Here is a 25,310-nt window from a genome sequence, read left to right on the forward strand (position 1 = left end):
TAATCACAATTAACAACTTTTATTGATGAAAATTAAGAATTATTGATGTGAATAAAATTCACAGGTTCATCTACTTTGCTTAATACGTTATTGTTGTGTTACTTTGCTTAATACGTTATTGTTGTGTAATGTTTGGATTGTGAATACACCAATTTGCTAAGTTAAAAACTAAACATTTTATAAGTTGTTGGACTAATATGCACCACATATCAAGTTATTGGACCTATTTACACCCAATTGATAAGTTGGTGTATTGTGGGTGTAATTTACTCAATGGAAATCAGACGACAACTATATCACGAGATAGAAATCAAGCGGCAACTACAAACACTCGAAAGGCCTTTCAAAAGCCAAGACCAACTTAATTTGAAAAAGTTTTAGGTTCATATTGTTCTTCAAATAGGTGTACCTCATATCCAGATATTTTAATGCCCCCCTTACACATCTTTCTTTTAAGAGAATAAGAAGACAAACAAAAATACAAAATACTTTGACATGAAAAGATCTATAGGAAAAAACTACAGATATGTCCTTATTTGAGGCTATCTTTCTTTCTTTGAAAACATGCTGCTTGCTTGACATTGAAAAACAGTAGTTGATGTAGATTTCATGCTTAATTTTGCAACTAGTTGCCACCGCGGCAAGATTTTGCAACTGCTAAAAGAGTATCGGCTAGGGATCCGACCAAACCTAGAAATTTCTAGGATGAAAGATAATGGTTCTTGCCGTAGAGTTGAAAGAAGATATTGAAGAAATTGTTACATCCCTTCGTGTTGAACACCGCTAGACTCCTATGAAATGGTCAGCAAAAACTGAAGCTTGTAAAAAACCTCAAATTTGCTAGACCTCACCTTACTGAGGGGGTGTTTGGATATGAGGTGCTAAACTTTAGCAGGGTCATATCGGATATTCGGATGCTAATTAGAAGGACTAAACATGAGCTAATTACAAAACTAATTGCACAGATGGAGTCTAATTCGTGAGACGAATCTATTAAGGCTAATTAATCCATCATTAGTGTCGTTGTCAAGATTATCCGGTCAAGACTTAGACTAGTAAATTTCTTTTATGCGTGTAAGGCTTGAGATGGTGGCGTGGGAGACACAGGGTTTAGACTGGTTCGGGCAAAGGAACGCCCTACGTCCAGTGTCGGGAGTTGTTCGTGTTGCCCACGCGGGGTTCTGTAGTAGGGGTTACAGGAGTGCGAGAGCCCGATCCTTCTTTTATAGCGTAAGGAGACCACCGGGGTTACAGGCGAGACCGAGTGTGGGGAGCAGTAAAGAGATAAACATAGCTAGGTAAAAAAACAACACGAAGGGAGGAACCGAGTTCCCAGGCTCCCGGCGTCCTCGCCGGCCTTCGACTTCTGCCGGCGCGTATGCCGGAGGGGGACGGCCGCCGTTGCGTCCTGTCGATGGCCTCCTCGGTGGCTGTAGCCGCCGGGCGTGATGATGGCGTTTCGTCGTGAACCCCGTGTCCGTTGGGAGGCGGCGGACCCCGCCATCCTGCTGACGGCCCGCGGAGAGCGGACGTCGCATCTCTGCCGCCGGGCGCGCGGGGCACGAGATCGGGCGAGGCTTCCTCCTGCTCTGGGCGGTGCAGGCCATGAGTGCCCTGTGGCCAATCGGAGGGGGTCGCAGCTACTGTAGCAAGTACTGTGCGGCCGCGCATGGGTACTTGCGGCGGGTTGCGTGGGGGCGCGGATATCCTTCTCTCTGACAGCTTTGCGGCGCATTTATGGCGAGATCGACAGGGGGCCCACGGGATCTGCGCCCGATGCGGATTTTGGTCTGGAGAGCCCGAGGTAGCCCGACCCCTTACGCCTGGAGTCGGGCGAGGCAGAGACCTTCGGCGGGGGGTCGGACGCTCCCGACCCCAGGCCCGCGGTCAGGCGAGGCGGAGCTCGTTCCTTCGGAGGTTGGGGGCACCCGACTCGGGGCATGAGGTCGGGTGAGGCGGAACGTGGCTCTCGCCTCCCATGTTGGGCCGACGGCAGTCGTTGTTCCCTTAGGCAGGCCTGGGCTTTTGCGTCTTTTGTTGTTTCCATGAGCTTCGAAGGGTCGTTAATATTTTCCCCCGACAATTAGTAAATGGTTACTGTAGCACCACATTATCAAATCATGGACTAATTAGGCTTAATAGATTCGTCTTGCGAATTAGACTCCATTGTGCAATTAGTTTTGTAATTAGACTATGTTTAATACTTCTAATTAGTATCAAACATCCGATGTGATAGGTGCTAAAATTTAGCATGATTTTTCAAACACCCCTAAGTTGTCGTTGTTATCGGAGAAAGTCCTGTCGAGGTGTGGAATGACCCAACGGTCCCTATTTTCGAGCGAAATCATCATCACCACCTCGACGATCTTGCCATTAAAAAAACCAAAACCACTGTACATCCTTGCCATCATCGAGAGGGGAAGGGGCCACCAAAGCTCCACAACCGAAAAGTCGATACGTGGAAGCCTAAACCCTATACCTAAGACTATGCAGTGGATTTTACAAGTGTGCACCGCACTTAATCTCTAAGCTCAAGGAAGATCAAGGTACCCTTTGTAGTATGACCAAACAAAAGTCATAAAGTACCCGAAGTGTTTCTCAACTTCAAAAGTTTTGATGAGTTTGATATTTTTGTTGACACTAGAAAGATTTACAAAATTAATTTTTGATTACTGAGTTTTGTGAACATTTCATGAGTTAGATATATACTTTTTAAGTAAATTAATAACTTTGCAATCATCTTGATATTCTGCTGCAGGAAACTACAACTTCCTCTGAAAGCTAAGCATGTGTTTGGTTTTGGGACCAAGTGGAATGGATTGGCTCCGTTCCAGTTTTCAAAGTTGGGTCTGACCCATTTCATGTTTGGTTGAAGGGTTCGACCCAATTTTTTGTTTGGTTGGAAGGGTTGAGATGGGTAGAATGGATATCATTTTAACACCGTTAGGAACAGCTATACATGGACTCCATATGCCATCATGGGACCCACCTGTCATCCTCCTCGTCTTTTTTAATTTTCCCCTATGCACCTTATCTTTTTCCTTACGAGGTCACCTTGGAGGAGCTCAAGCTCTACCTCGAGCGCCGCCCCACCATCTCCTCTGTGCCAGCTGCCGCCCATCGCCCTGCTCCTGCGCTAGCCGCCACCCCTCCCTCCCTCTCCCCAGCGTCCGCCGCCCCTCCCTCCCTCTCCCTAGCGTCGGCCGCCGCCGCCACCCCTCCCTCCCTCTCGCCTGCGTCGACCACCGGCCGCCGCCTTGCTTCTCCCTCCCCTACGCCGCTCGCCGCCCCCCGCGCCCTGCTTCTTAGAATGGATATCATTTTAACATCGTTAGGAATAGTTGTACGTGGACCCCATATGTCATTGTGGGATCCCCCTGTCATCCTCCTCTTCTTTTTTTTTCCCTTGTGCACCTTATCTTCTTCCTTACAAGGTCACCCTGGAGGAGCTCAAGCTCCACCTGAGCGCCGCCCCTCCATCTCCTCTCACCGGCTGCTGCCCGCCGGCCTGCTCCTGCGCCGCCCGCCGTCGCCCCTCCCTCCCTCTCCCCAGCACCGGCGCCGCCTGCCGCCCCTCCCTCACTCTCCCCAGCGCCGCCCACCACCCTTCCCTCCCTCTTCCCAGCGCCGGCCTCCGCCGCCACCCCTCCCTCCCTCTCTCCTGCACCGGCCGGCGGCCACCACCTTGCTTCTCCCTCCCCTGCGCCAGCCGCTGCCCACGCACCCTGCTTCTCCCTCCCTTGCGCCGGCCTCCGCCTGCACCCCCAAATGACAGAGCAAGACAGCGTGACGGGGGAGTGATGTGGGTTGGCGTGGTCTGCTCATTTTGGGCGGACTATTCCAACCCGCATCTACGGGGAATACTATTGGGGATGAACTCAACCCAACATATTTTAAACCAAACACCATGCAAATTAGGTCCGACCCAACTCAACTCGCTACAACCCTCAAATCAAACCCACCCTAAACCTCCTCACTAGACTAGAGGTTTAACACTGTGGACCCACCTGTTATGGTGAAGGTACGATGGCGAGAAATTTGTTTGTTTTGTAAGGAAAAAAAGTCAAAGTAGTAATATGCCTCTACCACGAACACGAGAAGTATTTTTTCAACATGTATTTAAAATAATTATAAGGCTTTTAAAAATTACTAGTATTGTTGGTTAAATAAGTTAGGATTGATCATAAACTTTAATTTAAATGGATCTATAATCGATCGTTTGCTACTTTCATAGTATTATCGTGCTATTTGGAGTTTTTTCCCTTGTCTTTCTCTAGTTCCCATTTTTAATACCTTAATACAATCGAGTCCTTAAGTATATATATAAAAAATATAGTTCCCGTTCTTTCTTTTTGTTGTTCTAGTAGCCGATATAGGACATGTACTTTTATTTTCATGCTGGTTCATTTTTTTGTGAAATAAAAAAAATGAAATGTGTCAACTGACGTGGCCCCCGCAAACCCGCCTCAACAACCAAGGAGCGGAGACGCGAAACCTCTGTTCTCGTTAGCCGCCACCGCAGAACCCGAACAGAACACCACCCTAGCACATCGGCCAGGCACGCAGGCGGCCATGGCGGCGGCGAACGCGGGGGACGTGGAGGTGGTCGACTTCGACTCCGATGACGACGACCTCATGGACGACGATGCCCCCGAGGCCAACCCGGCCCCGGCCGCCCCGCGCCTCCGCTCCACCATCGCCGCCGGTGGGGACTCCGCCGCCGCCACGCGCAAGACCAAGGGCCGCGGATTCCGCGAGGAGCCTTCCTCCTCGCGCCCCCTAGCCGGCCGCGCCGACTTCGACTCCCTCGGCTCCGACGACGGCCCCGGACCTCTCAGATGTAAAATTCTTTGGGCTTCCCTCCCTTTCCCTCTCCAGATTCATCTCCTTAGTGCGTAGCTCCTTGAGACCTTGACGTGGTTTTGGTGGTGGTAGTTCTTCTTTTCTTGGCCAGATTTGACTCTGGCTGTTGGAGTCCTAGGATCTTGCTACGTCTGAAGCAGATGCTGTGATCTTGCGCAGTTTGTAGGGTTTGGTTTTCTTGGGTGATTCGCCGCTTCCAAGCTGACATGTTTCTTGCTGGTTGTGCTGGACTATTAGCTACGAAAGGTTGTTACTTTGTAGCCAGTAAAAAATCAAGGGACCTCACACATTAGGGTTCAGAACTGATGCTGTAGTTTGCCTTGCTCAGTGGTCAATAGATTCGAGGGTTTGCTACCAACTCTTTGTATAAAACAATTGAAGCATGATAGCGGCAAGGAGCTTTGATCTTGGCTACTAAACAGTGGTCACTTCCTATTGGTTTCTGAATTGGCATGTTGCAAACTTTTTCTGGGTGAAGGTATTGTCATTCTGAACTTGGGCTAATTAATGTGGATTTGGAATTACTTTATTCATTGGTTCTACATTCAAAGAATTGGAGCAACAACTATACCAACATGAAATCTTTAAGTCTTAAGCAAGTTGGCTAGAGATGGAACTCCAAATGAATGACTGGCAGAAAGGAGTAATAACATATAAGAAAGCCTTTTCGTTCTGCATTCAAAGAATTAAGTTTGCCAAAATTGACTGTTCTTGCTTTACTCATGTCAGTTTGGTATTCATTCAACTGTTAATGTAAACGCTGGTTTGTTGATCGATTCCAAAACGTGTCATTTGAAAAAAAATGATTTACCTTTTCCCTCATTCTTTCTTTCAAATATATTCATTATTTCTGACAAATAATGCCAGTTCTCAGGAAATGCGACTTACTCCCTCCATCCCAAATTGTAGGCCGTTTTGGCATTTCTAGATTCATAGTTTTTGCTATGCATCTAGACTTAGTGTATATCTAGATGAATAGTAGAATCTATGAACCTAAAAGTACCAAAACGACCTACAATTTGGGACGGGAGGGAGTACATTCTGATGTATTACCTCCCATTGTATGCATGTGGAACCTTTGAATTAACAACTTAAAGTCAAATTGTAAGGTTGTTGCTGTCCATATCAGCAGCATATAAGTACACTTTTTGTAGAGCTTTCTGTATGAGCAGGTGTAGCATTGTTCGTTTATAATATGATAGCATAAGTCATGTGTGTGTTGGGTGTAGTTGGTGCTGCATGTGCACCTTATCTATCTATGTAGTAGCTACTTATTCCTAAATTACCCCTGCTACCTACCCCTGCCTTATCTCTATATGTATCCCCCAAACTGCTATCTATGTGTGGTAAATGAGAAAGAGATCATTTGGGTCAACATAATATTGAGGTGAATGTGCTAGAAGTTAACAATTTTATGGTAGTAATATTGCTTTTTCCTTAGCTCTTTGGGTGGTTGGATTTTATAAGTGCATGATAAAGTTGAAATTGATTGTGTTTTCCTTAGCTCTTTGGGTGGTTGGATTTTATAAGTGCACGCTAAAGTTGAAATTGACTATGTGCGCGCAGGCGCGCTCTCACAACAGGGATACATGATCATGGAAGTTCTGCTGAGCACAACATTTTGATATGTGACCTTTCCTATGTGGTTTGTTATACTTATGTCTTGTTCGGTTTGAGATACATATTAGAGATCTGATTTGCTACAAGCTGCATTGACCAAACTAGTCAGTCTCTTCTGTCTTATGATTACATATTGGACGTACTGACTTGTTAGCTGGTTGTACTCTTAGTGACCAAGGATTGATAAAACTATTTCATAGCTATGTGCTATTATGAGATAGTATTATTACTTTTTTAGAGCCTTGCATACGACTACATGTGCTTGTATGAAGTTTTAGTTGTTGGTTGATCAAATATTTATTGCCAGTTTAAATTTGTTCTTTTCCAGCTTTTCATAATGTCTGTCAAAATGTTTATATCCTGAAGTTGGTATGCATCTTTTTTTTTTTCTCTTTGGCTTTCAAACATGTAATCCACTGTTTTTCCATGTTGTAAGGGCAGTTAAGCTATAGCATTTCACTTTGATCTTAATCAACTGCAAATTTAAGGAAGTTTAGACAAGAACAAAGTACATTGCTTCCACTGCTATTTATCTTCGATTGAAGTGCTACGCAGATAATTGACCTTATTGCTTTAACTCATGTACTTGCCCCCTTTTCTTTGTGTTTGCAGCTATTGAGGGGTGGATTATTTTGGTAACTGGCGTTCATGAAGAAGCACAGGAGGATGACCTCCATAATGCTTTCCGGGAATTTGGGCAGGTCAAGAACCTGCATTTGAATTTAGATCGTCGTACTGGGTTTGTCAAAGTAAGTATTTGTTCATTTGTTACATTTGCTTTTGGTGGGAACTTTATCCAATTCAAGTCGATGTTTTCTTTGATCAGTAACAAAATGGAAATCTAAGCAATTGTTGAATATGTTAAAGGTTGTACAAGTGTTATAAACAGTTCCTCTATCAAAAGATATCCTTTGGTTGCAAATTAAAGTGCAAGGCAAATACCATTACTTATGTTTTGTATGCTAGATTATGATTGATTCAAGATTACAAAACATTTCCCTTTTATCATTGAAATTTGACATTAAGTTGGGAAGTCTAGTTAGGGTCTTAACTGTATACTTGCTTGAGCAAGTTGAAAAAGAGCTATATTGGACAGTTGTAAGAATGAATGAGTTTACTTTTCCTTCCTTTTTATGTTTATTTGAAGCATGGGGTTTGGTGCCTATATACAAAGTAAAACTAAATTGACAGTCTGGAACCTGCTAAATACTAAAGCCTAGATTCTGTTTAGTAATCCCTGAGATGTGTGCTTATTGAGTTGCATGCACCGGCCAGTTCAATCGAAAAGCTTAAGCTGATGGGGAGAGGCGGGCAATTCACTTATGCTCCAACACTCCCCCCACGTGCAGGCTCCCTCAGGCTGCATACGTGGAGATTGGAGTGGGCTGCAATTATTTATTTAATCGCGCCTGCCAGGATTCAAACTCGAGACCTCTGGTCCTGATACCATATTGAGTTGCATTCATCAACCAGTTCAGTCCAAAAGCTTAAGATGATAGGGAGATGTGGGAAATTCACTTATACTCCAACACTCCCCCTCACGTTGCAGGATCCCTTAGGCCGCCATACGTGGAAATTGGAGTGGGCTGCAATTATTTTATTTAATCGCGCCCGCCTGGATTTGAACTCGAGACCTCTGACCTTGATAACATATTAAGTTGCATGCACCGACCAGTTCAACCCAAAAGCTTAAGCTGATGGGGAGAGGTGGGCAATTCACTTATACTCCACCATCCTCATGGTGCCTCCTCGTGCGCCCGCAGCTTCATCTGCTGCTATCTCGTCTTCCGCAACCTCGACTGCTTTGTTGACCATGGCTATCCTACGCACGGCATCCTTGACCATGGCTACTCGTCCTCGCGCTCGGCTACCTCGACATCGGCACAAAAGGGCTACCGCCTTGCTTGAGCAACCTCTAGTCTCAGCATCTGCGATGCATCGACCATTACGTCAGCTGACAACCTTCAGCTTCTCCAGTCTCACCGTCTACGCCGCTTCCGCTGTGACTGCGGGGGGATGTTAGTATATTGGGATATCTTGAGATATGGTATATTAGGATCATTTGTAATCCCAGCTTGCCTTATCTCTAAGGGAGACTACCTGCTCCCTAAGCAATGTACTCCTATATAATCTGCCCACGAGGCTCAGCAATACAATAACCAATTTCACCAATTCTATTCTCCTGCAGTGCTGATCCCTCCTTAGACGAAAGATCCCTGGACATGCAGAAAATAAGATGCTGCTTAAGGATACTAGGCTTTAATGGTTTGTGTTGGATAAAATTGCTACTATGACATTTTTAGTAACCTTTTAGACATTTTTAAAATGTTGTTTGTTTGTTGGTATGGTTGCTATATTGTTGCTTGTGGCACAAGCTGGGATTACAACTTGTTGAGTTTTCCACTTTTCCTGAAAACAGGATGTTGATATTTCATTTTCAGTTTAGGAAAGTTATTTCTCAATTTTGCTATCATGGTATTCAAGATAACAAAATGTATAAAGTTTTAGGTGGCCATTTCATATTTGCCTGTACTGCCCTGATAACTAATTATTCTCGTAAACTTGGTTGTCACATGCTGGTACCAGTTTGCTTAAGCTTTTTACATTATGGGCAGCATTACTGTTCATGTAAACAGATCTATGATTACTTGTGTATAGTATTTATTCTGTGTACTTCCGATGAATGTGAGACACTCATTTCTTTTATTCCTGTATGCATTTACTCCCTAAATTCTGGCAAACTTTGAATTGTTCATGCTCTCTTTAAACTTGAAACATTATGTCAAAAAGTAGAATTTTCTTAACCCTGTATACGACCTTGCTAATATCACCAATTTACACAAGAAAGAAGATGTATGAGTTTTTAACTGTTTTCTGTGTATCATATGCAGGGATATGCTTTGATTGAATATGAGAGCTTTGACGAAGCCCAGGCTGCAATAAAAGCAATGGACAGAACTGAGCTTGTTACACAGATAATAAATGTTGACTGGGCATTTAGTAGTGGTCCAGTCAAGCGAAAAAATGTTCGCAGGAGGTATGTCTTTGTTGATATTATCAATTGAATTTGGCCCTTGATTTGCATTGAATTTTTGGTCTGGGCATCAAGCTACGTAAGTTCCAAATGAAAGAGATGATGCAGCCCACAAAGTTTTGTACACTTGTACTGTCATTCAAACTCATAAAGTGCTTATACAGGAAAAAATGATAACTTTTCTGCAAACAGTAACATTTGTCCATTTTTTTTTGTAGCATAGCATGTCGTAATATTCCAGTTTCTTCTTTTGACATAGTAACATTTTTTTATAATTTTATTCATAGGTAGATTAAATTGTAAGTACAGTATATTTTGACTTTATTTTTTGGGGCGTTTTCTTATTGATCTAGTACTTGCGAAGCGAAAGTATTCCTTGGTTGCACCCTAAAGTATTTTTGGGGCTTATTAGATACATCTTCGTCTTGATCTTGTACTCGTCATTTGTTAATTCTTTGCTACATCAAGGGGAAATTTTACATATGTAGTTGCCTTCCAACTTAGGCATTTCAGTCAAAAAGTAACAAAAGATGTCAGTGAGTTCACAGAATATACGGAAACATTTGTAGTAGCAATCTACATGCTTTGTAGGCACCAATGCTCTTCTTTATATGTTTGGTTTTGTACCATTTGGTCGTCGCTACAGTTTAACATTTATCATGATCCATTTTGCAGATCAAGGAGTCCTGTCAATATCAGGAGAAGATATTGAGCTTGCTTTCTCCTTGTCATAAGGAGCGTTTGTGTGATGAAACCTGAGCTTGCTTTCTCTACCTTGTCATAAGGAGCGCTTGTGTGATGAAAAATTGTCGGATTTTCAAGCTTTCCTTTCCTTATTTTGCGAGTGAAGTTTGATGCATGATGGTTTCCTATATGTTTCCAACTACCATGTCGTATGACTGTTGTATCTCATTTCCTGTTTCCTTTTGGTTTTGATGTATTTGGTGTGTTTGTTCAAACATGCCATGAGCACAAAGTCACGGATTGTAATTGTGATCTATGATACTCAGGAATGGATCATGGATCCTTGAACTTGTATGCTATCTTTGGTACCGCAGGCTCATTGTGCACCATGGTTTACATAGCATGGACTTCAATACATGTAGGAAGCCATGCATTGTGAATTTAAGGTTACCACTGTTGAATAAGACTTGGACTATTGCAGTATTAGAGCACAGAGCAGTACCCGAGAGGAAAGCTATGGTAAGTTGGTGATTAAGCGGTTGATTCAGATCGAGCTCAAAGTAATTTAACATCATTGGAAAGTAAGTTTCCATGTTTGAAATCACAGTTAAAGTTTTAACTTGCTCAAGGTTATATTGAAACCGTAGGTCGAAATAAATGCACATAAGAAACAAAATTGTATCTACGGAAGGATCGTTTCAAAATATTGTACCTTTTGCTATGTGTTGACGCAAAAATTGAGAGACGACTCCCGTATCCTAACACTCGGGAGCAGTAGCCCAATCGATTCGTGGTATACCAGTCAATCTGACATGTTGATTGACAAGGATAACACCCGGGAGTAGTAGCCCTATCGATTCGTGGTATGCCAGTCAAGCTGACATCTGACATGTTGATTGACAAGGACAAGTAAAGTGTCAAATACAAGAGCAAATCGGCTGACGTTCCGAATTGCTCCACAGGATATATCGGCAAGACTGCCGACACAAGTAAAAGATAATTGGCTAGATCAGCCGATGTGGACGTAGTAGATGAAAGGAAGCGTAAAATACAACATGAACAATACTACATGAACAACACTCAAAACAGATCTAATCGGCTATGTGATGGTAAATTGGTACGAGAAAATAAAGCAAGAGCCGATCGGAACGTGTTCTAAGCTGGATAACTTGTGATAAAAACTAAAACAACAAGATTTAACGAATAAAACTTGAAGATCTAACAAATATCGATAACTTGTGAATAAATCTAGACGAAACGACAACAATGCGCTCGAAGTTAAAGCCTAGGAAGTATTCGCGAACGCAGAAATTACAGTCTAGCCGGAGATCGAAGCGATGTAGCCCAACTATCTTGGAAGAACTTGTGAAGCAAAGAAAATGATGGCGAAGTCGCCGACATGAAAGTAAATTGCGAAAATAGTAGATTTGTATTGATTATGATGTGTATGTCTCCAGACCTTACAAGACCCCTATTTATACTCTATACATCAAGATTTCTAATCCTAGTCGGTTACGACAAATTATAAGGTCTATCTCTAACGAAACAAACTTTCTAAAAATAAAATAAGGAGTCGGAAACGAACTTGGCCTTTACCGGCCAAAACTTGCTCCCCGTTGGCCGAACCTCCAACATTTCCAATCGGCTAGAACCCTCCTACTCGCATCAGCTGACTCCATCGGCTACGCCTCCATAATCTTCCATCGGCTGCACCCTTGTGATCCCATCGGCTAGGCTTCTGTCTTCCTCTATCGGCACAGCTTTCGCCATCATCGGCCGATCTCTTATAACTTCATCGGCTGAGCCCTCTACAACCTCATCGGACCGTTGTCTCTCCACTATGCTTTAGCATCTCTGCTTCCTTTTGACACCATTTTTGATGTATGACCAAAAATGGTGTCAACACTATGGCAGTACAATTTCAAAATATTGTACCTTTTGCTATGGTAGTACAAATTCATCAACTAAGATGCGATGTTGCAAACACTCATCTGATCAATTATGGGAATGTAAATTGCATGCGCAGAGATGAAATTAGAGTTGTTGAATAAAAAACACACCTTATTTATTACATGACCAAGTGAAATACTCTCCATCTTATTTATTACATGACCAAGTGAAATACTCTCCACAACAGTTGTTGGGTACATACAACATTATGCAAATGGAGCTGCTATAGTCCCTACTCACCTTCCATGCGTCCCCTTTTATCCCGGTTTAAAGTTGGCTCGGAGTTTTAGTCCCGGTTAGTATTTGCAACCGGGACTAAAGCCCCCCTAGTCTCGGTTGTAACGGCTAGTTACCAGCCATCGATGGTGCCCCCCTTTTGTCCCGGTTGGAAGGTTTACTCCTGGTTGATAATTCTAACCGTGACAAAAGGGGGAGCCTTTTGTCCCGGTTGGTGTTTCCAACCGTGAGTAAACTCCCAATCGGGATAAAAGGGATTTGTTTTTTGTCCCGGTTGGAAATTAAACTCCTCCCCTATAAAATCGCAAGACAGAGGTCTCTTATTCCTCCTTCAGCCCAAGCTTCTCCACTCCACAAGACAAAGAGCTTCCTCCTCCTCTCCATGGCGCCGAAGAAAGCCTAGGGGAGGTGCTGCCCAAATAATTTTTCCTCATTTCCGTGGGGATTTCACTCATCCAAAGTGTTGTGAAGGTTAGCTACTTCATCCTCCTTTCATTTATTGTTGCTATGCTTTATTTTATGCTTTAGAGAGGGAGAAAAATGAGTTGGTTAGAATGAGGAAGAATGGAGAGGATGTGTGTATGCAAGCAGTGCTAAGGTATGAATTTTTGTACATAGAGATGACTTCTGTTGCTGGAGGTAGTGGCGATGGTGGGGGCGATCGTCGTTCCTCTCGCGGCAAGGGGAAAACCATAGTTGGCCCTCATGATAAGTCGAAGAAAATGAGCACGTGGGAGAAAGCAATGCTTCGTTATTTGCAAAGGTGTCATGAAGATGCTGTTGCAGTGGGTCAGGAACCTCCTTTTGGTGGTCGTTATCCTCCACCGCCAGTCCTAGGTGTTTCATGTCCACTTAGTACTACCGTTGAAGGAGGCACAAATAAACCACAGGATGAGGCTGGGTTAGCGAAACCTTCATCTTCACCGTCCAAGGATGCTTAAAGTCCTCCTAGATAGTACTCAGTGGATGGTTTGTTGTAGTGTATCATGTTGTTTGGATCTGAAATTTAAATATGTGTATTTCTATCTATATCTAAACTTTCAGCATTATTTGCACTACAAAGTTTGACATGCTTTCAATCGTTAATAGCATGTAGATAAGTCGTAAAGCGTATCAAATAACGATCAATAGACAAGTAAAGATGAATTTTGATGCGAAACGAAAATGACACACTTATTCGCAACAAGAGAACCTAATATTTGTAATTATTGAAGGATGAAAAAACAATATGTTTGAATTGGTAAAAAAAACTACCATATAACCTAATATTTATAACGTTGGCAAGATATTAGAGACATGCATGCTAAAAATCATATTAAAATTAGCTGTGTACAACAGAAATAAAGAAAAGGAAAAAATGCGTAATCCATTTTCATGCGTAATACGATGCAGATGGACTGGCAATGGATGTATAACGCGGACAGACAGCAAGGAGTTTGTTAATGGCTTGCATGATTTTCTCAAAGTGGCCAAAGCGAACAAGAATGTGTTCATATGTTGTCCATGCTTCCAATGCAGTAACAAGAAGGACTATTCACAGGCTTCCTGCGGGACTATTCACATCCACTTGTTTAGATACGGTTTCATGCCTAACTATTTGGTTTGGACCAAGCATGATGAAAGAGGGGTTGTAATGGAAGACGACAAGGATGATGATGATAACATTCCGGATTGGGCTGCAGGCCAAGCTTTTGCAGATACTACAATGGGTGAGCCTGATGAAGATGAGTTTGCAGAAGACGGCCCTACTGATGTCCTTGGTCAGGTGCTACGAGATGCACACAGAGATTGCGAAACTAAGAAGGAAGCAGCAAAGTTGCAGCGCATGATAGATGATCATAAAAAATTATTGTACCCAGATTGCTAGCAGGACCATAAAAAGCTGGGCACCACACTAGAATTTATGCAATGGAAGGCCAAAATTGGTGTGTCCGATAAGGCATTATAGGGGATGTTGAAAATTGTCAAGTAAATTCTTCCCGAGAATAATGAATTGCCGTCCACAACATATGAAGCTAAACAAATTGTTTGCCCTCTAGGATTGGAGGTTCAGAAGATACACGCATGCCCTAATGACGGTATCCTCTATCGTGGTGTTGAATATGAGAAATTAGATGCTTATCCCATGTGCGGAGCGCTACGGTATAAGATCAGGCGAGATGATCCTAGTGATGTCGAGGGACAGCCTTCCAAGAAGAGAGTTCCCGCGAAGGTGATATGGTATTTCCCTATAATACCATGTTTGAAGCGCTTGTTCAGGAACAAGGCGAATGCTAAGTTGATGCGATGGCACAAAGAAGAACGTAAGCAAGATGAGATGCTGAGACACCCCGCTGATGGGGCCCAGTGGAGATCAATTGATAGAGCATTCCCGGACTTTGAAAATGATGCAAGGAACATAAGGTTTGGTTTAAGTACTGATGGATTCAATCCATTCGGTGAGTTCAGTAGCAGGCATAGTACTTGGCCTATGACCCTATGTATGTTCAACCTTCCTCCTTGGCTGTGCATGAAGTGAAAGTTCATCATGATGCTGGCGCTTATCCAAGGCCCAAAACAACCCGACAACGACATTGACGTGTACCTAAGACCGTTGGTTGATGATCTTTTACAACTGTGGAAGGAAGAAGGTGTATGTGTATGGGATGAGGATAAACAAGAGATCCTTAACCTACGAGCCTTGTTGTTCGTAACCATCAACGATTGGCCTGCACTGAGTAACCTTTCAGGACAGACAAACAAGGGATATCGGGCCTGCACCCACTGTTTAGATGATACATACAACATGTATTTGAAGTACTGTAAGAAGGTCATCTATATGAGTCATCGTTGATTTCTCCCTGCTAGCCACCCGCTAAGAAAGAGAGGGATGCATTTCAAAGGGGCGCTAGACAATCATAAAAAACCTGCACACCATAATGGAAAGCGTGTCTTTGAGATGATAAAGGATGTAAGGGTAGTCTTTGGAAAGAATCTTGGTAGCGAACCTATTTCAAACGATGATAACGGACATGGACTCATGTGGAAGAAGAAGTCAATATTTTGGGAGCTACCTTATTGGTAAATCCTAAAGGTCTGCAACGCAATAGATGCGATGCACCTGATGAAGAATCTTTGCGTGACGTGCTAGGCTTCATGGGTGTTTATGGGAGCTCAAAAGATACATTGGAAGCATGACAAGACCTGAAATGTATGGGGCAACAAGATAATCTACATCCGAAAAAGAGAGATAATGGATAACGCTACTTATGTCTTGCCAGTTACACTCTCAGTAAGGAAGATAAGGATAGCATATTTGAATGCTTGAATAGTATGAAGGTCCCATCTAGGTACTCCTCGAATATAAAGGGAATAATAAATATGAAAGAAAAGAAGTTCACAAATCTCAAGGCCCATGATTGCCACATGTTGATGACCCAGTTGCTTCCGGTTGCACTGAGGGGTGTTCTACCAGAGAATGTTCGATTGCCTCTCGTAAAGCTATGTACGTTTGTCAATGCGATTTTGTAGAAGGCAATCGATGTAACCAAGCTATGAAAACTGTCGAACGATGTGGTGCAATATCTTGTTAGTTTTGAGTTGGTATTTCCACCATACTTCTTCAATATTATGACGCACCTCCTGGTTCACCTAGTAAAAGAGATTACTATTCTTGGACCAGTATACCTGCACAATATGTGGTCTTTCAAGAGGTTCATGTCAGTCCTAAAAAAACTATGTTCTTAATCGTGCCCGTCCAAGGGATATGGAACAGACGAGGTGATTGAGTTTTGTGTTGATTTTATTGAATCAATTGATTCGATTGGGGTTCCAACTTCACGCCACGAGGGGAGGCTGCGGGGAATGGGCACCCTTGGAAGGAAATCAAGTTTGAGCAATGATACTGATTTGTTCGACAAGGCACACTACACTGGTCTGCAACGGTCAACCTTTGTGGCTCCGTATATCGATCAACACAGGTAGATGCTAGTTTTTCAAAAACCTGACGAAATCCGATGCCTAGCTTATACATCATCACATGGATACTTTTCCCTCCTGGTTGCATCAACAACTTATGGGTAACTCTAAGATTCACCCACAGCTCGCTTGGTTAGCCAAGGGACCTTCTAGCACAATCGTGAATTTTCAAGGCTACGAGATAATGGTTATACATTTTACATGAGAGCCCAAGATCAGAAAAGCACGAATCAGAATAGTGGTGTCCGCATAGATGCCATAGACAGAAATAGTAGCAAGGACTCGTATTATGGTTTCATAGAGGAGATATGGGAACTCGAATACGGACCGCTGTACATCCCTTTATTTCGTTGCCAATGGATGAAGCTAACTAGCGTAACCAAAAATCAGTATGGAATGACAATAGTGGACCTGAACAATATTGAATACAGTGATGAACCATTCGTACTTGCTAATGATGTGCATTAGGTTTTCTATGTGAATGAATCCAGAAGAGCCATGCGAGTCAAAGCGCCACGTAGTTCTTTTAGGTAAAAGAAAAATCATGGGAGTCGAGGACAAAATAGACCAATCAGATGATTATGATTAGTTTGATGGCATGCCTCCATTCGCTGTTGAAGTTGACCCAAGCATCATGCTATCCAAAGAAGAGGCTCCGTACTCACGCCGCGATCATGATCACAGAATTCTCGTGAAGAAGAAAGTTTTTAACGTTACATTATAATGCACTAAATTTGCTTCACCTTTATGTAAAGTTACATTGTAAAGTTCTATGATTTCATGTCTACCTGATACAATTTTTAATTTAATGTATCTATGATTTCATGTGTGTTTAAATTAGTTGAGGTGAAGATTTATTTGATCAATATGAACAATGTTAACCACATACATCAATTGAAATTTTCACGTGTTGAAATTATTTAATTTGATGATAGTGATGCAGTAAAATAATTATTTTAGAAGCTAAAAGAACTAGTATAGAATTAATGACTCATTCAAACTTATTGAAAATATACTTGCTAATTTAATATATTTTTGCATGTTTGAAATATGTAAAGTTCTTATTTTTTCTTTCCTGAAATCCAGTGAAAACATATATAAAATCTATTTCCAAAAAATAGGCGGGAGACGAAAATAGGAAAAGGTCCATTTGTCCCGGGTGCCAATTGCAACTGGGACAAAACCTTTAGTCCCGGTTGTAAATTGAAGCCGGGATAAAAGGGTATTTTTTGATTCCTGCTCGGAACGTACCCTTTTATCCCGGTTTCATTTTGCAACTAGGATCGGGTGGGGGGGGGGGGGGGGGGGGAGGAGGGGGGGGCTTTTGTCCCGGTTGCAATTGACACCCGGGACAAAAGGTCCCTTTAGTCCCCGGTTCAATTAGTAACCGGCATACCGGGGGGGGGGGGGGGGATAAAAGTAATAGTCACCTTCTACCCCCCACCCTTCAACACTTAGGAAAATTTTTCACCATCTCCAAGATTTGCACCTGTCTGCTTGCTCTGTCGCTGCCTGTCCGCCTCTGTCGCTGGCCGCTGTTCTCCTCGTCGCCTACCGCACCAGCCGCCTTACCCACACCCGAACCGCCGCCTCCTCCGTCGCCCCGGAGCGCCGCCTCCTCCATCGCGCCCCCTCGTCGCCGCTGCCTTTGTTGCGCCGCCTTGTCACCGCCTCTATCCTCATCACCGCCATAGCCCTCGTCGCTGCCTCCGTCCCCGTCGTCGCCGCTGGCCTCCGCCCGCGTCGCTACCGCCTCTGTCCCCGCTGCCGCCGGCCTCCTTGTTCCGCGCATTGCCACTCTGCCGCCTAGGCCACCGTCGCCCCGCCGGCCCGGTCGCCGCCTTGGCCACCGTACGGCCCCCTCCCCCCGTCGCCACCGTAACCCCCGCCGGCCCTGGCTCCCGCACGTATGGTGGGGCCCTTGCTAGCGCAAGCCACTGGCCTGCTGATGTAAGAGCCTTTTTTTATTTTTTAGTTAGAAAATCAATAGAAATTTGTAGAAAATCAGTAGATTAGTAAAAAATCAATAGGAAATTACTATTATTAGTTGAAATTCAATAGGAAATTACTATGATTAGTAGGAAATTAGTATAATTTAGTAGTTCATATGCTTTGTATAATTTTGTATAACTTTTAGAAATTACTATGTTTTATTATAAATGATTCGAAAATTAGTAGAAATTTCTAGAAATTATAAACACTTATTTAGTATAAATGCTTAGTCTAATTTTGTATATATTTAGTATATTTTTTTATTACGTTACCATGATTTAGTACAAATGCTTCGAAATTTAGTAGAAATTTGGTAGAATTTCTTCGAAATTACTAGAAATTAGTAGAAATTTGATAAAAATGCTTAGAAATTAGAAGAAATTTGGTAGACATTCTTAGAAATTATTAGAAATTTGTAGAAACACTTCGATTGGTAGAATTTCTTAGAAATTAGTATAAATTTGTAGAAACACTTTAAATTTTGTAGAAATTCTTAAAATTAGTAGGAATTTGTATAAACACTTCAAATTTGGTAGAAATTGGAATAAATTAGTAGAAATTTGTATAAACACTTCAAATTTGGTAGAAATTCTTAGAAATTAGTAGAAATTTGTATAAACACTTCAAAATTGGTAGAATTTAGTAGGAATTAGTAGAAATTTTGTAGAAACACTTCATGTAGGATTCATACAAGACTTTCATGTATGGTTTCATGTTGTTCTATGATTTCATGTATATACCTTAACGTACATGTAACTATGATTTCATGTAACAAATTAAAGACATTTCATGTAAGTTTCATTCAAGACATTCTTGTGTATTTCTTGTAAGTTTTCATGTAAGTTTCATTTCGTGTATGGTTTGATGTGTACGTTTCAATCAGTTTGTTTTTTAATGGTTATTGTATGATTTTATGTATATACCTTAACGTACATGCAACTATGATTTCATGTGTGTTTAAAGTTGTTGAGATGGCAGACGATGAGACCGCAAGGTATCTAATGGAGTAGATTATTGCTGGTACTGGTAGTGGCTCCAACCTTCCTATAACATACACTGATGAAGAGGGTAACCAGGCGGACATGTTCCTCAACATGCCCGGCGATGGCAATGAAGAGCCTGAGCCTTAGCAAAACCTTGCCGTGACGGAAGGTTCCGACGAGGTATATATCATTTCCAATATTTTACCCCATCTATAATGTCTTATTCGTTATTACTATGTACTAATTAATGAATCTTGAACTGTTAGCCCTCTGGATCGATGAGCCATCAGAAGGCCCGAGGTTGTACAAGGGGGATGGATGAAAGGCTTATCATCACGGAAGTCACATAAGAGGGTAGGCCGGTTGCTCCTGAAAAGTGGCAAAAAAGTGCGTGAGTCAGATTGAGGCAATCGTATGGGACAACGTGCCCATCAACATCAGGGAATAGAAGGGCAAAAGTACTAATCCATACGCACTCCCGGATACAGAAAAGAATATGCTGTGGGAAGATGTCAAGAAATATTTCACATTTCCTGAAGCATGTAATGAAGATGATGTGAAATTATGGACGCTGAAGAAGATGGCCACACAATTCCAGATATTCAAGAAGATGTTGGATGCCAACTTCATCAAGAAGGGATGAACTTTGGATTTTGATGAGTAGCCAAAGTTGAGGGACCACTGGGAGGCATTTGTCAAATACAAGACGAGCAAAGATGGTGCAAATATGGTCAAGACCAACATTGCAAATGCTGGCAAGAAGGAGTACCATCATCATCTAGGGTGAGGTGGTTACGACACAACAATTCCTAGATGGCGCAAGATGGAACAAGACCTAATCGATCGGGGTATCATACCAGCAACTATTGAAAGGCCCAATCGATCGAAAAATTGGTATTACGCTCATGGAGGCTTCCTGAGCTAAGAGGATGGGATGCTGATCTTCAATGAGACAATACGTCAGAAGGTCGAAAGGCTTATCAAGAACATTGAAGATCCTAAGGCTGGGAGGTTGAAGGTGGACCGAGACAATAATGAGCTCACATTGGCCCTTGGGAATCCCGAGCACCTAGGACGTTGCCGAGGGTTCGGGGTCGTTCCGTGGAAGTTCGCTTTTCGAGGTGACATCACCTCGTACAGAAGCCACAAGCGAAGAAAGGAACAGGTTGAGGAGAGCTGGCGGTGCATGCTAGAATCCAAGGTGCATTCACAAGAAGTAAGAATGGAGGAGGAAATCAATCGTTGACTGACCCTAGCAGTTGCGAAATTGGCCCAATCTGGAGCATTGCCGGATCCAAACATCGCTAGCCCTTCTTAATGCCTCAGAAGCAGTTGTGCTTCCACAGGGCTCCACAATACGCAGACACCAAGATTACGCGTGGACGAGCAACGGTTCGCTGTGGATGTCATCACGCAATGCACCTTATGTGAGCTGCATACACCGGTCGGCAACCTCACCATTAAGGTATATTTATGCAATTTTCTCAATCCATCCACGCCTTGGGATCGGAGTTTAATAACTTCTTTATTTCTGCTATATGTACAGGTGGTGTACAGGGGTGCCTTACCAATCCTGCCAGGGCAGACATGCCATGGCATGGAGATTCCACCTAGCTACGCCAACGTCATCCTAGAGCAGCTCGTTGATAGCCAATATGAAGGCCTAGAGCTCGACCTCCTGGGAGGCGATGGGGAAAGGACACTAGGAGATGCGCTTCACGGCATCATTCTATGGCACAAACACTACATCATCATCCCCGGTACGGAGGCATCTCCTTAAAGCTCAAGACTGCTCCCCGCAGATCCCCAGCAGCGACCATCTCCTCAAAGCTCAAGACCATCATCTCCACCATGGCCTGCTCCAGGACCATCATCTCCAGCACAACCTGCACCAGGACTGAAGCGTCCCCACATAAGTAGAGACTAAATGTGATACAAATATCAGTCCGAAGAGGCTGATAACACATTTATTCAACAGATGGTTCAAAAACCGTACAACTCCCGAAGGAGCGGGCGAGCAAGCCACAGCCAAAGGAGAAACAAACCAACAACGATACATATCAAAGTTGCAGTCTAGTCAGACCTCGGGCTGCAATCAGAACTAAGCGACAGCGGAAGCATTCTGCAAAGGCCAACACCACAGGCAGCATTGGGTGCGGAAACGACCTCCTACTCGAACTCCTCGGCGATGAAGTCCGAGTCTTCCTCTAAAGCAACAAAACAAGGGTGAGTACAAAAGTACTCAACAAATCCAACCCCAACCATGGAGGGGGATACAAGCAAGAATATGCACATGATATAACAAGGATAAGGCTAAGGTTTATTTGCAGTAAAGCTAGATTTTAACACATGCAAGGGTTCATTTTCAAAAGAGTTTTCACAAAGCATTTCTTTTAGTAACTGAATCATTAAGTGGGGTTGATCCTACATAAAGGATCCAAGTTTTAATGCTACCGGACTCCCCGTCCGCAATAGCTCAAGGCACAACTATCGTACACTTCCGAAAATCCAACACACGCCATGAAAAACATCCATCTCCAAGTACTAGTTATGTGACCAAGCCGTAACTCGTCCAATGCCGTGGACACGACTACCCGGATAGGTTTTAACTCTAAAGAGGTTGTACACTTTTCCCACAAGTAGGGTACTGCAACACGATCACCTTAGTGTCGATGCAGATCCTAACAAAGCCATTACCCATCTTAGCTAAGCCTGACTAGTCAACACGGAAGTAACCAAGGGGTTAATGACCCACCAACGAGGTCTTAACCGGGACCTATGTTCACACAGTTCTTACTCCTTCTCCATGGTCTCCCGTTGCTCACCAGCTCTCCTGATGACTAACAGACTAGCTAGTGGGATTTATGCTAAGCCGTTGCCGCATACAACGGTCGAGTGGTTGCACGATGGTTGGGCTAGGCAAGATGACACATCAACTCGGTCTGTAACCATGAAAAGATGGATATCTTCCAACCTTGCTCAACCACAAAGGTACGAGCCCAACTTATTGGCATTTCACACGAGAAACACCCATCCATCTCATCTAAGCATTTCTTTCCTTTATTTCCGAAAACTATTTTCCCTTTTAAAAACACTCACACATTTATTTTTTAACAAAACACATTGTAGTCATGATTGAATTGAGTAACAAGATCCTAAGCATTCTGTCAGTAATTATCATCCAAACAGAGCAAGCCATATTTAGAGATAATTATAGGACAAGGAAGGAATATTCATAGCAATCAAGGGGTGGCTATGCAACCATGTTTCAGTGGTAAAACAATATGCAATTTATAAAACAGGCCAATAGGTTGTGTTTGAAAAATTTAGGATAAATATGCATCAAAGGGTGAGATTGGACTTGCCGTCCTGAAAGCCTTCCGGGAGTTCTTGCTCGTGGTGTTGGTCTTCGGGCTTGGGCTCGCGGTCAAACTCCTCCTTGTGCTCCTCCTTGGGTATTCCGCGATCTACGCCACACACAATCGGGCACACAATAAATAAAAGAAAATTAAAACTTTACCCATTGAGCTCGAACAGAGAACGCGAACGAAAAATAGAAGGAATGAGTATTTTAATGAAATTTGGAGATGATCGGCGGAAGTATATTGGAGGATGCCGTGGTCGAATTTTGGATTAATTGGAGGAAGTTTGGCGCATGAAATGACGAGATAACCATGTATTAGGGGCTTAAAAGAAGTTTTAGGACTAAACTACGAGAACCAGGGACCTATTCATGAATATTTCTGGAAGGTGGAAGGGCATATTCATGAGAGAACTTTGAGAGAGGTGGGAGGGATGGTTTGTGAATAGGGAAAAATAGTGGATTAGATCGAAATTGGAGGGGATTTTCCCTTCTTCTTCCTGGCGCATGAGCACAGGGAGGTAGGGGGCAAAACCGGTGGCGGGCCGACCGGCCAAGCTCACTGGCGGTGAGGCCTACGGTGGGGGAAGGTAGAGAGGGTCGTGGGCCCATTTTGGCCCTCACCTTGGGCGGATGGTGATGGGAGAGGGGCGCCGGCGGTGGACAGGGAGGCGATGGTGGTTGGCCTTGCGGCGGCACGCAGGAGCGGTGGTGTAGGGGAAGTAGGGGGCGGCAAGCTGGGAGGTGAGGATGAGGTGGTGGCGAGGGACGGCCGGGCCTTGGCCCTTTTTATAGCCAGCGGGAAGGGGCGGGCGACAGCCGGTGACATTAATGGCGGCCGTGATTCCCGGCCGGTGGCGTGGTGGAGTGGAGCTTCGCGTGGGGGGTGTGGCGGGGCCGGGCTTGGGCGGCGAGGAGCACAGGGTGCACAGTGCATGGGAAGGTGCGCCGGGGAGGGACGGCGAGTGGCGGCCAATGCTCGGCCAGGAAGAAATAAGAAAATGGAAGGAAGAAGAAGGAGGAAGAAGGAAGAATGGAAGAAAGAGAAAGAAGAAAAGAGAAGGGAAAAAGGAGAAGGGGAAAAAGAAAAGAGAAAAGAGAAAAGAGAGGGAGAGTCGACGAAAAATGCGGAAAATGGTCGGGCACGCGTGACAGATTTTGACGAGCACGCGGCGGAATTTGCAAAGGAAGAAAAAGATGGTTGTTGGCGTTAGGTGCTGGGATGGCGAAGTCGGCGGGAAGGAAAGTGTGGCGGAACCGTCCAACTTAAACTGGTTTAAATGCGCCTAATTGCTACCGACGCAGCAATTATTCGAAATGCATTTAAAACAGTATAAATCCGGTCGTCCGTCGAGTGTCTCTAGGACTCCTCGAAAAATCCACGTTGTGTTTCATAGCCATACATCAGGATAGTATCCGTGATGGGATAACATCAACAAATATTACATTTTTACATATATAAAAGGTACGAATTATTACATAGATTGAAGCAAACTTAACAGTGCAGTGTTAGACAGAGTTCTAAGATTTAAAACATAAACAGTTCAGGAGGAGATGAGCATTTAAAAACTTCTTCTTAAGGGTATTGTGAGACTCATAACAATACCCTAGGGCTTCGGGGCTTCCTCCTTTGTAGACTCCTGCGGAGCTTCTGAAAGATAACCACAAGGGATAACCCTGAGTACGGGGTACTCAGCAAGTCTTACCCGACTAACCAATATAATAGTTTTCTTTGGAAGTGTATGCTAGCTTTTTGGTGTACTTGGCTAATACAACTTTTGCCGAAAAGCTTACTATGAGTGATGCCTTAGTTTTATCTTTTATTTGGGTTAAGTTATTACCTAACCATTATAGATGATGAGAAAAGAGTAAATACAACAAAAAGGTATTTAAGCCATACATCACTTATTTATCAGAAAGGTATATCCTTCATGAATTTACACTACGATGCTCAACAGTGATCAAGTGCATTCATAACCGAGAATTGCGGCGATCCGGATCCATTTACATCCTGCAGGAGAGTACCCTGATCACCAGCTTTATACGACTGTCCAGGTCGTACATAACAACCTTTCGATTAGCAAAATCAATGATTGGGAATAAGACTACCCGGACCCAGGGACGCACCCCCACATGGGACCCCACGTCTGGCCCGATCACCATGTGAGTTTCAGGCTACGCCCCTGCCAATCTCCAGCACGTCAAGCGCGGGTACGAAGTATTCCCGATCATAGAGTTTACTAACCTACTGGGCTTTACTGGTCCCATACCCAGTAAGTGATCAGATGCTTATCACTTGATCAAAGGTTAAGACAACGAATCGGGCCTTAACCAAATTAATCTAGCAGACAGAACTACATCTTTAGCTTCTGTCCGCTTCTCAATTTCCAAGTTATCTTTTCATAAGCAACAGGTATGACTCAAAAGTTTTCCTTAAGGTTGGTAAACCAAGTATGTAAGCAAGTAAGCAATTCTAGACTTGGGTTATCTACTAAAGGGTTGAACAAGTGGCAAAGATGTCCTTAAAACAAGGCACGATCATACACAAGAATAGGTTTCAAGCAACTCCTAGACTTAGTGCATACATATAGCAAATAACCGATAATTGGACACATGAAATAATGACTCC

General features: G+C 43.4%; 1 protein-coding gene across 1 annotated transcript; it reads left to right on the forward strand.

The window, feature by feature from the left end:
* Positions 1 to 4,497: 4,497 nt before the first annotated feature.
* Positions 4,498 to 10,560, forward strand: LOC117858055 (RNA-binding protein Y14A). Its single transcript, XM_034741040.2, has 4 exons — positions 4,498 to 4,840; positions 7,096 to 7,232; positions 9,375 to 9,520; positions 10,193 to 10,560. The coding sequence occupies exons 1-4, from the start codon at positions 4,573 to 4,575 to the stop codon at positions 10,227 to 10,229; spliced, it is 588 nt and encodes a 195-aa protein (XP_034596931.1). The 5' UTR covers positions 4,498 to 4,572; the 3' UTR covers positions 10,230 to 10,560.
* Positions 10,561 to 25,310: the final 14,750 nt, after the last annotated feature.

Source organism: Setaria viridis, chromosome 5, assembly GCF_005286985.2.
Source record: "Setaria viridis chromosome 5, Setaria_viridis_v4.0, whole genome shotgun sequence".
NCBI classification, from domain to species: domain Eukaryota; kingdom Viridiplantae; phylum Streptophyta; class Magnoliopsida; order Poales; family Poaceae; genus Setaria; species Setaria viridis.